General features: G+C 47.2%; 1 protein-coding gene across 3 annotated transcripts in view; it reads right to left on the reverse strand.

Annotated features, from left to right (window-relative positions):
* The window catches only part of CCDC102A (coiled-coil domain containing 102A), a 659,386-nt gene that overhangs the window by 78,229 nt on the left and 568,125 nt on the right, over window positions 1-13,032 (reverse strand). For all 3 annotated transcript variants that reach the window (XM_069654162.1, XM_069654173.1, XM_069654184.1), the window contains one exon: window positions 4,774-4,983. In XM_069654162.1, coding sequence (XP_069510263.1) covers window positions 4,774-4,983 — 210 coding nt within the window. The remainder of the gene's footprint in view (window positions 1-4,773; window positions 4,984-13,032) is intronic.

Consider the following 13,032-nt stretch of genomic DNA (forward strand, 5'->3'; position numbering starts at 1 on the left):
TGGCTTTGTTGGCTGAGACATGGTAGCCCCTGTTTGCCCATGAAGATGACCCCTTTATATAGAGTGACCATATTTAAAAAGTAAAAAACTGAAACAGAGCAACTAACATAAAAGTAGGACTAACTCTTGAAAGTGGCTGTCACAGCATTACACTTCAGTAGCGTTTGAGGATAAGGGGGGTTTAGTGTTAATGTTCAAGGAAACACATTTAATTTATCACAGACTAACACCATCTTAAGTTGTAAAATGCAGCATTTCTGCTGCGTGAGACTGTGCATGCCTGCCTGTCAGTTATGAAGACCTACTACAAAAAACTGGGACCAATGCAGTTTGCAATGGGAACATAACCTTGAGAAAAGGGGGAAAAAGCACCAAATACCGGGACAGTCCCAGCAAAAACCAGGACGTCCAGTCACCCTACCTTTATACCAAACACCCTCATGGCCTATTGCCACACCTCTACACCCCTTTTTAGGAAAATAGAGAAACCCTTTCCCAAGATTCTATAGACCAAACTTCCATCCCTGCTCTAAAATCTGGAAGCTCTAAAACCACCTCTTTCAGTTCCAATTATTCACCATATAGAACTGATGATTTATCATTTAGAGCTGTTGAAAGTGATTTTCCAAGCAATCTACATCACTCGACAACAATGGACTCCTTTTCCCACAATCACCCAAATACTGGGACAAGGAAGAAGGAAAGAGCAAAGCAGAATGAAAGGCGCTACAAGCACAATGAGCGTTCTAGTTGTTTTGAAGATGCACCTGTATATGAGAGATGTCAAGACTGGTTGCCAAGTTAGAGGCTGCTGCTGTTTGGAAGAAGACATCTCATCCATCCACAAGGTTTTGTGGGGAAGCACAAACTGGTGTGGCACAGCCAAGTGGCTCACAAGCAAGGGGGAAGAGAAACGCTGCCAGGACAGGTCGTGCTGCAGACACACCAGGAGGCAGTGGAAACCCCTGGGTGTACAGCAACCGCAAAAAGCTGCGTTTTACCTTCTGGGAACTGTATCGAGACAGGTATGCTGAGGCGAGGCTGCAGGAGACACCGGGGCAAAGCGAGAGCAGCCCAGACAGGAAAGCATGCAGTACACAATTGCCATTTGAGCACAAACGAGCCGGGAATGCTAACAAGAGACGGTGAGTAAACCCAAACACAGTGGGGACCCTTGAGTGTTGCAGCGGCCGCACCAAATACGAACTATAATAATTAAAAGCCACAGAAGGAGAGACAGTAAAGAGACTGAATGAGAAACAAGAAAGTATATTGCGAATAAGGCACCCTTAAAAGATATGATTGTATGGAATACAAATATGTGGGAAATCCAAATCGAATGATGCATCAAGGAGATATACTAAACCAAAAAGGGTATGCAAAGCTGTGGCAGCAAAATAGGAACAACGTGTAAATATAAGAAGTCCTGGCAGGATAGTAAACCAGGCAGTTGCAAGGCGTCATAAGAAGAAACATAGAACTGTGTTTACCAGACAAAAGGAAGATTTTGAAAGAAGTGGAACTACAAGGCTAAGCAGATTTGTAAATAAGAGTACTGTTGTGCATCAGGAAAGACACAAAGAATAATTTTTATTGAGGAGGATTCCAGGGGAAGGGAGCCACCCCTTGGAGCCAAGTCTTTTTCGCCCTTGGAGAACGTTTGTGTTGTAGCTGTTTGTTCTTCCTTTACGAACTCTTTTGCAATCCCCTAAAGCTAAAGCAGTGGTCGAAGTGGGGTGGGAGCAGTGCCTCTCTACTTTTTCTTAACTTTTACTGTTTGTATACATTTATTTTAAAAAGGAACAGTTCCGTAATGGTTTCATTTTAAAATAAAAGTGTAGAAAGTAATTGAAACTTGCAGTTATATACTTCGACCACTGGGTTAAAGACATTTCCCTTTTCACCTTATAGTTTAGTTTATAGTGTGAGGTTTCAGAATAGAACTTTTTGAAACAAGAACTGTTTATGATTTTGGCATCCTGACACAGACAGAGCCTTCGTTTTTGGTAGGGAAATTCCACTTAGAGCAGGGTCAAAGAGGCCTTTTCCCAACCCTTTTGTTTTCATTAAAAGTATTAAACCAAAAACATGACTAACTTGTGTCCGAGTTTCATTCCCGACTCCTCACACTTGCCTGTAGAAAAGACAGAGCTGCACTGTTCCGTGGTGCCTGTGTGGGGATGTTTTGCGAATGCATGCATCGGTTGCGGGGACGCACCAGTCTTTGGCTTTGGATGGAGGTGCTGGTGTAGTTACTTGGGCAGTTTGCTTGCACAGTGCACACAGGAAGAGTGTCTTGGATGTGAATTGATGTACACCCATTCTAAAAGGTGGCATAGGAAAATTGCTGGAGGAGGCAAGATGCCGATTTTTCACATACGAGGCATTGCAGTTTTACTACCAGTGCAATGTTAATACCTTCAGTTGTCTCCCTTTTTTTAGCGGTTGAGATCTTCGCTCCAATTTCTCTAATTTTCGTCCTATTCCTTACAGATTCCCACATATAGGTGTATTATTCTTGACCAGTGTTCCTCCACTTTTCTGGACTTGTCTTTCAAACTTCTGGGGCTGCGTCAAACATGTGCACACACGTTCATCCATGCAAGGGGCACCACAGCTCTGTGATAAATGAAACAACTGTCTTAAAAATAGAAATTAGGGTTGCAGACAAAACTGCTTAGTTTATTATGGAAAGGGGCACATTTTTATTTGGTGCCTTTTCGGAGGTTGCTAGGAATATTATTCCACAGACTGGCTGCATGTACTGAAATAAACCTACCTCGGCCACCGACTAGCCTAGCAGAATCAGGGCGCTGGCCCGACCACTATCTGCTAGCAATCTGATGTATTCACCTACAGAGGAGACCACTAGTCCAGTGCCCATGCTGGGATGAAAAAACACATGGAAACATTATCGTATTGCCTGGCATGTTGCAGGTGTGTTGAGATAGTCACCAGGGTCAGACCGGGCCATAAAATTGTCTTGGGAACCAATGAAAAAGTAGCCTGCAGTTGCAAATGGCAATTCATTCCTTTTGTGCCACTGTTTGAATAGTAACCGGGAGGGTGGGGGGTTAATAAAGTGTGCTGCAAATTGTACATTTTAAAGAATATTTATTCAGCAACACTGGTAAAAACTACTAGCCGCAGAGTGAATTAGCACTGCCCCAAATTGGCCAGAAAAGTGGCCCCACCTTGAGCAAGAGAAAAACTGGCCCACACTAGCATTTTGTGTTTCTGGTTTGGCCATGGGCCTATTGCTCTATAGGCCAGTCTGAGCATGATATTTATGTTATATAGTCTTATAAAGCGCACATACGCCCAAAGACATCATGGCGCTGAGCCGAGGGAGGTGAGACCAAACATACATTAGAACGATTGGAGACATCAAAAAAGAAGAGTCTTCAGGGCCTGCCAGAAGGCCAGGTGGTTGACAGTAGCACGCAGTGACCAAGGCAGTTGATTCCATGCTATTGCAGCTGCCACAGAGAAAGCTTGGCCACCAGTCCTAGTCTGTCTAACACAGGGGACAGATAGCAATAGGGCAGCTTGAGAGCGAAGAGGACGAGCAAGGACATAGTGAACACATTTTTCCTGGAGATATTCCTCACCTAGCTTGTGGTAGGCTCGATGCACCTGGCACATAGATTTAAACAGGATCCGTTTTTCGATTGGAAGCCAGTGCAATCGTTTCAGAAGCAGTGTCATGTGAGAGCGTGCCTGGGAAAGCACGACTACTCTAGCAGCTGCATTCTGGAGCATTTGAATACGAATGATCAAGTAGCGTGGTTGGCCGAAGTACAGTGAATTACAATAATCAGCCGTACCAAGAACCACTGCAGCTACCACAGGAGCATGAAAGTGCTCAGGAATAAAAGGGAGAACCTTCCGCAGGGTACGCAATTTAAAATGACCAGATTTGCAAACAGCACCAACCTGCTCTGTCATTGCAAGCGAAGATGAGAACTTGACCCCCAGATTTCTCACTGCCAAAGATGGAGAGGGGAATGGGCCAAGAGAAACCGGCTAAAAATCAGGAGTCCAGTAAGTGAGAGGACTAGTTGTTCCCACCACAAGGACCTCTCTTTTGCTGTCCTCGAGTTTAAGTGAGTTGTTTGCCATCCAAGCACCCAGATCCTCTAGACAGTTCCTCAGCCGGGCCGCGGTTTCCGGGCGGGAGAGGTCCAGGCATACCAGGATCTGCGTGTCACCCACATAAGTATAAAAACGAAAGCCATGGGACAGAATAAGAAGGAGGAGGGGACTAATATAAATGTTAAAAAAAAATTGGTGACAATGCAGTTCCCTGTGGAACTCCACAGAACAAAGAGATGGATTCAGAACAAAAGGTGGCAGAAAAACTGACTGGGACCAATCAGTCAAAAAGGCTGTAAACCAATTTAGTATCTGGTTGCAATCGCCTCCTTAGACAGGAATGTCCATCACTTTAGAGGAATAGGGCAACAGTGCAAACAGAAAGTTCTTCAGAAGCTGTTCGCGTAGTGGAAGAACGATAGAAGAGATAGTCGCTGAATTCCATGAGATCATGTGACGACTTTTCTAGCAGAGGTTAGGGCTACAATAATGGCGAGGTTCCATTAAATTAATGCTTCTTCATTTGGCCATATGCCACCAGTGGCTGCTTTATTGACTCACCGCTTCCTAGTTGGTTTGTCTCTTCCAATCACTACTCCCCCCCCCCCATGGTCCCAGTAGAGGAAGTCTGAAGCCTTCAAGGTTATATTGGTTGTTTTGCCCCTGCAAGTTCCTCACCTTATTCTTCTCGAAGAGCTCGGTCTGGATCGTCTTAAGGTCTGTGTCCAGAGCGCTTGCAGTCTGCCTGCGCTTCCGGGCCAGCACCTCCTCCAGGTCCTCTATCTGAGCCCGAAGCTTCTTGTTCTCCCGCTCCAGGTTCAGCTTCTCCGTTTCCAGCCGTTCTCGCTTTCCCCACTCGGCCGCATTCTCTGCCTGGAGTCGCTCCATCTGTACAGTGTCACAACATAAAAAAAGACAACATAAAAGAAAGACTGTTAGGGGGATTCTTATTCAACCCCCGGTGAGGTATGTAAAACCATATAACCTAATGACAAGGCAGTTTTCCAACATAAAGCTGGAGCAAACTCTCCAAAGGATGGCGTGGCAGCGCAGCCAGGCTTCACTCAAGGGAGGCAGTCGGCTTGCAGTGAGGCACGATTAGTTCCCTAAGTTAACCCCCATAGAATACACCACGCTGGTATACTAGAACAAATACACACTTTAATTACAAAGGAGTCATTATGGGTCAGATTCTTATAATGGAGCGCAAGTGAAATGAGCTGAGAGATTGCTCGTTTAATTTTGCGCTACTTTCAGAAATGCACACGGCACCTTATTCTCAAAGATGAGCTGCACATTTAAGGAGGAGCTGGACAGTGGCGCAAACATGCTCTCTCCAGCCCCCATGCATACATTAGTCCTGCCACCAATATTGACAGGCTCCCAAAAGCCACGTGGCTGCTCGGAGAGCATTTGACAGAGACGGGCCTGAAGTCTCTGCAAAATGCCTGTAAAGAAAATAAGCATTACCATTCTGTTTGGGAGGTGAACATGCAAGTGTGGCAGCTGCGGTTTAAACCGCAGCTACCACACGCAATAGAAAAAACCATGATGACCGGGTGATGATTTGCACCTCCCTCTGCACTGGTTCCCAACAGGCGCACGACCCTCCTTTCGGTGCATTTAAAAGCGCGTCTCGTTTGCGATTGCGGGAGGCGCTGCGCTCCTTCAGGTCCCCTTTGAGAAAGGAGGTGGCCCTTTATTTTGGCGCAGGTGACGAGATGAGCTCGTGCATCCCATCACTTGCGCCAAAGACGTTTTGAGAATCTGGCTATATTCATGCAAGTGCTTTCGCTTAAATGTAGGCCTGACTTGGGAGCCAGGTGCTTGCCACCAGGGCCGAGAGAGACAACTACACCCACTCCCCACCCGAGACCAGCCAGAGGACAGGAACGTGTTAGGCAGCTTGTGTGCTGGAAGACGTTGACAGGGGAAGGGCCACGTCAGAGCTCATGTCATACATATTAATTATGACCCTGGGTAGCCAAAATATACCATCAACCCTGAAATGACACTCGCAACCAATACAAGCTTTTTTTTTTTAAGCTCCCGTTGGTTGGGGGGAGCGGTTTGCCATTTGTTTAAACACCGTCACCGGGAACACAGCTAACCCAAAACATTAACATTTCCACATAGCATCTTGCGGTAACCATGCTATTCAACATGAACGTGCATGGTGTATGCCTCCCACCTGCGGGAGTCCCCCCCCCTCCATGCATGTGAGGCAGTAAACTGTCTCGTAAGGGACCAGCATGGGCGAGTGACGCACTTTTGCCCTTAAAGCATAACGTCAATATATATATATGCCTCTTCGACAACGGATGTAACTCGAACTGTACCAACTGCTCCGGCTTAGCCCCAACCATGATACAGCAAATGCCCCTGGGGAAGGACAGTCATTTTAGGTATGCGTTGCGGTTCCTACAAACAAAGGGAGGACCCAAAACAAAATGGCGGAGAGTAGGTTAAAAATATGACATTAGTTCGCCAATTGCAGGTATACTGGTACATTGGGTTACTAATGCATCAAGCTTGGCTGCATTCCTGATAAAGCAAAGCTCCAGTACAAGTGTAGGTTGATAAAACCATCCGAGCCAGCAACTGGGTGCTCAGAAAGTACACCCAACCTAAGCGCCACATGGGCTACCACAAGACAGCAGAGACAAAAATGAAGGCAGTGGCAGGGGGACTTCGGCAGATGTCCCTCTGTCCCCAAAAATAATTTCAAAGACCACAGAAACCAAATAGAAAAAGAATACAGTTTTGGAGTCCCAAAAATGGATAAACATTGTCATTACCTGTAGTGCTCCATCATTGATTCAGTGCAGTGTGAGATAATGCCTTCCTTGGGGAAAACCAAGCAATAAGTATAAAACAAATGGACAAATTAACCCTGTAGGTGCCGACCTCAAGCGTGTGCCCGATTCCGTCACCCCCTACCACACATCGAACATAGTGCCAAAGTTCCCCCTGAATCTTCAGGTTATTGGTTTGGTCCTGTGGTGAAATCAAGTGAACCGTTGTTGACCTTTTTCACGCCCAGGATGTTGATGAACGCTGCGGTTACCTAGATTCCCTGGGCCAAGCAGAGTGCATACCTTTTACAGAGGAAGGGTTGAGGTGGAAGAAGCCGTCGTAACACCAATTGTCTTCCCTGTGCATCCAGTTTGGTGTAATTTGATGCTCAGGTACAAGTGAATACGAGCGCAGACGTCCGGTGGCAGCTTAATGAATTTCCATGCATGTTATGCTTGGTAGGGCAGTTGCCATACCCACTGCCTCCAGTAGAGTGCGCTGATCTACTTCTCTTTGAGTGGAAAGCATTTTGATGTATCCTGAATCAGGTGAAGGACAAGGAGCAGGAACCAGACTGACCCAGGTAAGTTGCAAATGAAACATGGATGCTTTATTCTTCTTAGTTACAGGTTACAGCATAGAGATGGGAGAGAAGGTGCATAGCATCTACTCTGGTCCCTAACTTCACCCAAGTCCCCACCTGACATTCTTGGAACCCCCAGGCCTCCAGCACTCCACATTCCACACAGCCTTCTCAGAGGTCTCACCTTGCACACAGTCAGCCTCATACATTCAAGATACAACACATTTCTTTATGAAAGATCCATCTCTGAAGATTTGCTTTAGAGGGGTGTCCGAAGGCAAGATATGTGGGTGCTCCTACATCACCGCATTCAAAGTATGTATTATTAGAGCACCCTGTGAGGATTTAAAGGGTGCTGCCGCCTTTCTGCTGCCAAACTGGAACTTTGGGTCAGATGCAATGCTGACACCAAAGTATTTATTTGGTGCTCTGTTTGTACATCGTTGCCTGCAAGGGGAACCATTTCAGAGGGGTTGGGGATAGGGAGGGGAAGAGAGGGTTGGCGGGGGGGGGGGGGGGGGGCTTTGGTGAAGAGGGAGGCAAGGCATCACTAAAAGCCCCTGAAAGCTGCATTCCTGAATATCAATGAGTGTTCAGGGTAGTGGGAGATTGGTCAAGTGGAGAGAGGCCAGTCCCACCCTCCATGAGGTCTTTGAGGAAGGGAAGACCAGGACTGAGTCAATGGTACAGTCTTGGGTGGTGGGGGGGGTCGGGGGGGGGTCACGATGTGGTATCTGACATGCCTTTGTGAAGGTCCTCCCTGAGGCGGCGATGGCCGCTTGGAGGCTGAGGCAGGGAGGGGCGGGGGGGTGATCCATTCTTTTGGGGCCAGCACGCTGTACAGAGTGCCCCTCTCTGGTTAAGCTTGAATCTAGGGCTACAGAGTGGACCGATGCCGCAGGATCTAGGAGCTCTTCGCTGAGGTTAGTGGCTCAGCTGGTTACTGGGGCAGGTAGCGTGGATACGCCAGATGACCGGGTGGACTAGTCATAGGAATTTAAACACAATCCTTCATTCTTTCGGGTGCAACCAGAGGCTCGACTGGGTGGCTGTCTCTCGAGGGAGGAGGTTTGCTACACTGTGGTGTTTGTAGTAGTTCTCGTCAAAGTGTATGCGAATTTGGGGAATCGTCTGCATACACCTGGAAAGGGTGCCCCAAAAGACTCCAGGCGCTGGGTGAACGTTCTCATGTAAATGTTGAAAAGCCATGGGGCCCTTGGCGTACTCCATAACCGGTAAGGTGGATTTACGTTTTTCAGCATTACCTACAAGCATGTCTCTATCAGTAAACGGCACAGTCATGCCAGGGCCATGCCAGAGGTGCCCATCTCCCCTAAGACAATCGGTGAGGGTGGCAAAGTGCAGTGTTTCATATGCCACTGACCTATCACGTAGGATTAGCACGGCCTCATTGTTGCCTCATTGCCCAAAGTGTTTCTCACTCGATATTGGGAATGATTTCTGTCCCCCAAGTGGGTCTGAAAGTTGATTGGTTCTCGTGGAAGAGCCGCTGGGTTCACAGTAAGCTTGGAGTTGTTCACTGACCACCTTCGCCAGGAGGAGTTTGGTTGCAAAGGGTAGGTCTGAAATAGTGTGGAAACGGGCCAGATTAGAAGGGTCAGAATTCGTTTTTGGAGGACACAGTGACCACTGTTTTCGTGAGCGGAGGGGGAACCCTTTCTTACACCAGAGAATCGATGCACGTTTGAGTTAGCGTTGGGCTGGGGTAGTTCCAAGTTTCTTGAATAATGTCGCTGGGCGGGGCCTAGTGGGCACAGAGGATACTTTCAGCTTGGATGTCAGTTCTAAGAGGGCGCCTTCTGATATTGGGGAAAATCCAGCGAAGGAAACTCTGAGGGCATTAAAAAAAGAAAAGAGGAGAGGGCCACGCCACCTTTATGTTTTTGTGAAAAGTGATGTAAGGTTTGCTAACTGGACGGGCCTGAAGTTTGTTGACCAGTACAATACAAGTAACCCTTCAGTAATGGGCTTTCCACTCCACATTTGGAAAATGCCCCAAAGGAGGGAACTCCCTGTAATGGCCTTAAAACAAGATATCACTTGTGTTCCGAACAATGATGTACTGCAGTAAAAGCTGGACAGTAAAGGCTGCTGTACCCATGCTGGTGGGGTACTTGTGTCCATTGTAAACTAGCTGCAGTGGGTGTCTGCGTGAGAAAGTGCACTGTGTGGGTCTGACGCCATACACAGCAGTCAGTTCGGCGAGCAGCATGATTTTCTTTCCCGCTTGGTTAGCTGGTGGTTGGGCATATGGCGTTTATGGTGTTGGATTGCAGTTGGGGGAATCCAGCTTGATGGGTCAATGTTGGTGCTGTCCGTTAATTAAGGCGAAGGCATTGCCAATTTCCTCCTGGTGCAAACAAACCCAAGTCTGCCAAGGTTCTCGATTGTTCAAGGTGGCATCCACTGCAAACATCACACCGCAATGGCCGGGATACGCAAAAGCTGTTCCAAGATCGACATTCCCCAAAGGCAGGCACTCAAAAAGATTGTCACCCAAACCAGGCTGCCAAATGTGAAGTCTTTTTCCAAGTAACCAATTGGAAGCAGGCACTTTGTGATGTGGTTCCTTTTCTAGTTTTGCCAGCAGACATGGGCGAATGGCATTGAAAGCCACACACGAATGAAACACAAATAGAGAGAGGAAATGAATGAGCAGGCGGGTGTGTGAGTAGGGAGTGCAAGTTTGCTGGAATCACACATTGCAGGGGAGAGGACTAGGGGGAAGTGAATCAGGACGTGGAGCGTCTGAGAGGGAGGGAGAAAGAGGTGTGTGGGGTGTCCACCATGAGAAGCCGATTCTAAGAGCCGTGTAGTAGAGCGCGATGGGAGTGCACCTCCCCTCTTTCCTTCGACCCCCCCTTCCCCAAACAGTGGAAAAAGGACAATTACAAAGAGTTGAGAAAGGAACCGGACAGCCATGCAGAGAAGACCATTAATTAGGATTCACAGAATGATCTACAAGGAATCAGTCTTGTACGGGCAAACTTTTGCGACAAAACCATCAGGGAGACCGTCATTGGATATAGAACCTTCAAAAACTCTTATAGCTGCTTTGGGAACACATTTAATTGATGAGTCCTCTTGTGTAAATGAGAGCCTTGTTCTCACTAGCATCGTGTCCCAAATGAAGGAGGATGTTGCTCTTTCCGCCAACTCCACATCCATACTGCTCCTGTTAACTATCTGAAGGAGGGTCCTTCCTCCTCTGAATACTGTACATTGTGGGGAAGAGCAGGTCAGGATCTTTGACTGGCCGGCTCTGCTTCAGAGCCCTGTCAGGGCCCAACTAATGGGGCCTTTGGTGTAGCTTTGTTCTACTGCATGGAGCTGTAATCCAGCCCCCGGGATCGGAAAGTGAGGGGTATTGGCTAGTAACAATTAGTAATGGCGTGTTGAATGAACAGAGGAACCACTCCCAGGCTGCTGGAGAAAGTGAACACACCCACTGTCTCAGCAGGCCCCGAGTCTAGTGCCGGGCATTCCCACACCAGATGACCAGCCTGCTGAGACAGTGGGTTTCATGCTCAGCACGCACGTGAACCCTAAGGGACAGCAGGGTGCAGGGAAGCAACCTGGACAAGGGTGATGGCCGATGGCTGGACCTGCCACAGCAGAGCTTGGGCACCACAGCCGTGATGCTGATAGATGTAAGGGGGAATTGGGTCTTGTGGTGCACGCAACGCAGCGGTCTGCTATATGCCCTGAACAGGATGACGGCTCCCCCGTTATACAATGGGAGCTCCTGACAATATGTTCCCCAGATCTGAAGTGTGTCTGCCTGTTCCTGCATCACAGATCCTGAATACAATGGACCGGCAAGTTGTGGTAATTAGAACTAAAACAGCCCCACATTTGCTATTCCTCCAATGTACCAGTGCAAGGCATAACATAAGCTGTAGGTTTGCTAATTAAATTGACACGTGCAGCACAGTTGGCCATTTAAACGACCCTGTTTAATGAAAGCGGAGCTCACCATGCATTCCTCTCGCGGCTCTCTACACCTTCTTTTCTCTTCTCACTGCAAGTTCAAAGGGGCTAATAGAGAGACAGTGCGGCAGAAATCATCTCCTCCACTCTTAAAGGCCTGCATGGGAGTGCTAGGCAAGAAAAGTTCTTTTTTTTTTAAATCATTGCAAACCAGAAGTAATTGGGATGATACTTTTATTAAGCTAACTATATCCTCTTTGGCAAAGACCAGTATGTGTTAACTTTTTATATATATATTTTTTTAAAGACAGACCTTCAATTCCATTTCTATAAATGTAAGCTGATACATAATACGTAATAGCAGTATTGCTATGGTAAAACATGGCATTGTCTCTGTTTTTCAGGAAAGTTTAGGCTCGTGTATGCAAATCTCACACTGTCAACTACATTTCATTTTCTTAGGGAAGGTGCATCATATTGAACACTTTTGAAAATCTACACGATCACATGGCCAAATTTCTTTCGATGGAAAACCTAGTTCTGTGACCTGTGGGTGCACACATCTCTGCAACTGGTGCTCAACCCATGAGCTGATCCCAAACTCCTTGACATTCTATCTCATGACCCTGTTGCTATATACCAGCTACCCTACAAGTGAGACGGCCGCAAACTGCAATATTCAACCCGGAATGCCCAGTTATCTGCCTGCTACGTCATCCACTCCGCTTAGTCTCTTGCTTTCTTTCCTCTTACATAATGAATATCCAAAGCGAACTAGATGCTTATGCAAAGTAGTGATCAGCAGTTCCATCCAGTCTGTACACCTACAGGTCTACTGCAATATCCTGTACTGTGGTTGGCCTCCAGAGCTCGCTTTGCTCTACGATTATGATTACATTATATATTAACACCTGCGGGAGAGGCCGGTAACGCAAACAGAATCTTCAAGTAGCGGCCCATATTGCATGCTGGGCTGTTGCGCCTCTGCCCAGACTTTACCCTGTCCTTGGAGGCAGTGCCCCAGGAAAAGTATCCACTGGAGTACCACACCTCAATGCCCCTGCACCTCCTGGCTCACATCCGTGTCCTGGAAATGGTTCTTTCTACTTGCAGACATGTGTAATTTATTTTGAGGGGAAGCATAATTGCACAAAGCCTGGTTCCGTTAAAAACTAACAAAAAAATGTATCAGCACCCCAGACGGGACTGTCACTGCTGATGGCAATTAAATACTGCTTTCATGGGTGTGCAGGACTGGAATTCTGTGCTTGGGACTACCTGGCCTGGGCTTGAGGACCTTTAGCGGCCCTGCCTTCCCCAAAAGTGGTATTTAACGGTATATTGACAACAGATGATATCAATGACAGGCAAGGGCCATCTTGCCCACCTGAAGTCTAGAATCACTCTACCTGCTGCAACTCCATACTGCGTACTTAGTCTCAGGTTATGAATTTCCTTTACTTTGTGAACATTTGGATTTACGAAACTTCTGAACGTATTACACTGCAAATGATGGGTCACACGTGCAATATATTGGACAATGCCCTGGACAACACCGACTGCACTCGGTTGCACTGTTCATAACTGTTTATTTGTGTCCATTCTTG

This window comes from Ambystoma mexicanum, chromosome 1p (assembly GCF_040938575.1).
Source record: "Ambystoma mexicanum isolate Mex_15411 chromosome 1p, UKY_AmexF1_1, whole genome shotgun sequence".
In the NCBI taxonomy this organism is placed as follows: Eukaryota; Metazoa; Chordata; class Amphibia; order Caudata; family Ambystomatidae; genus Ambystoma; species Ambystoma mexicanum.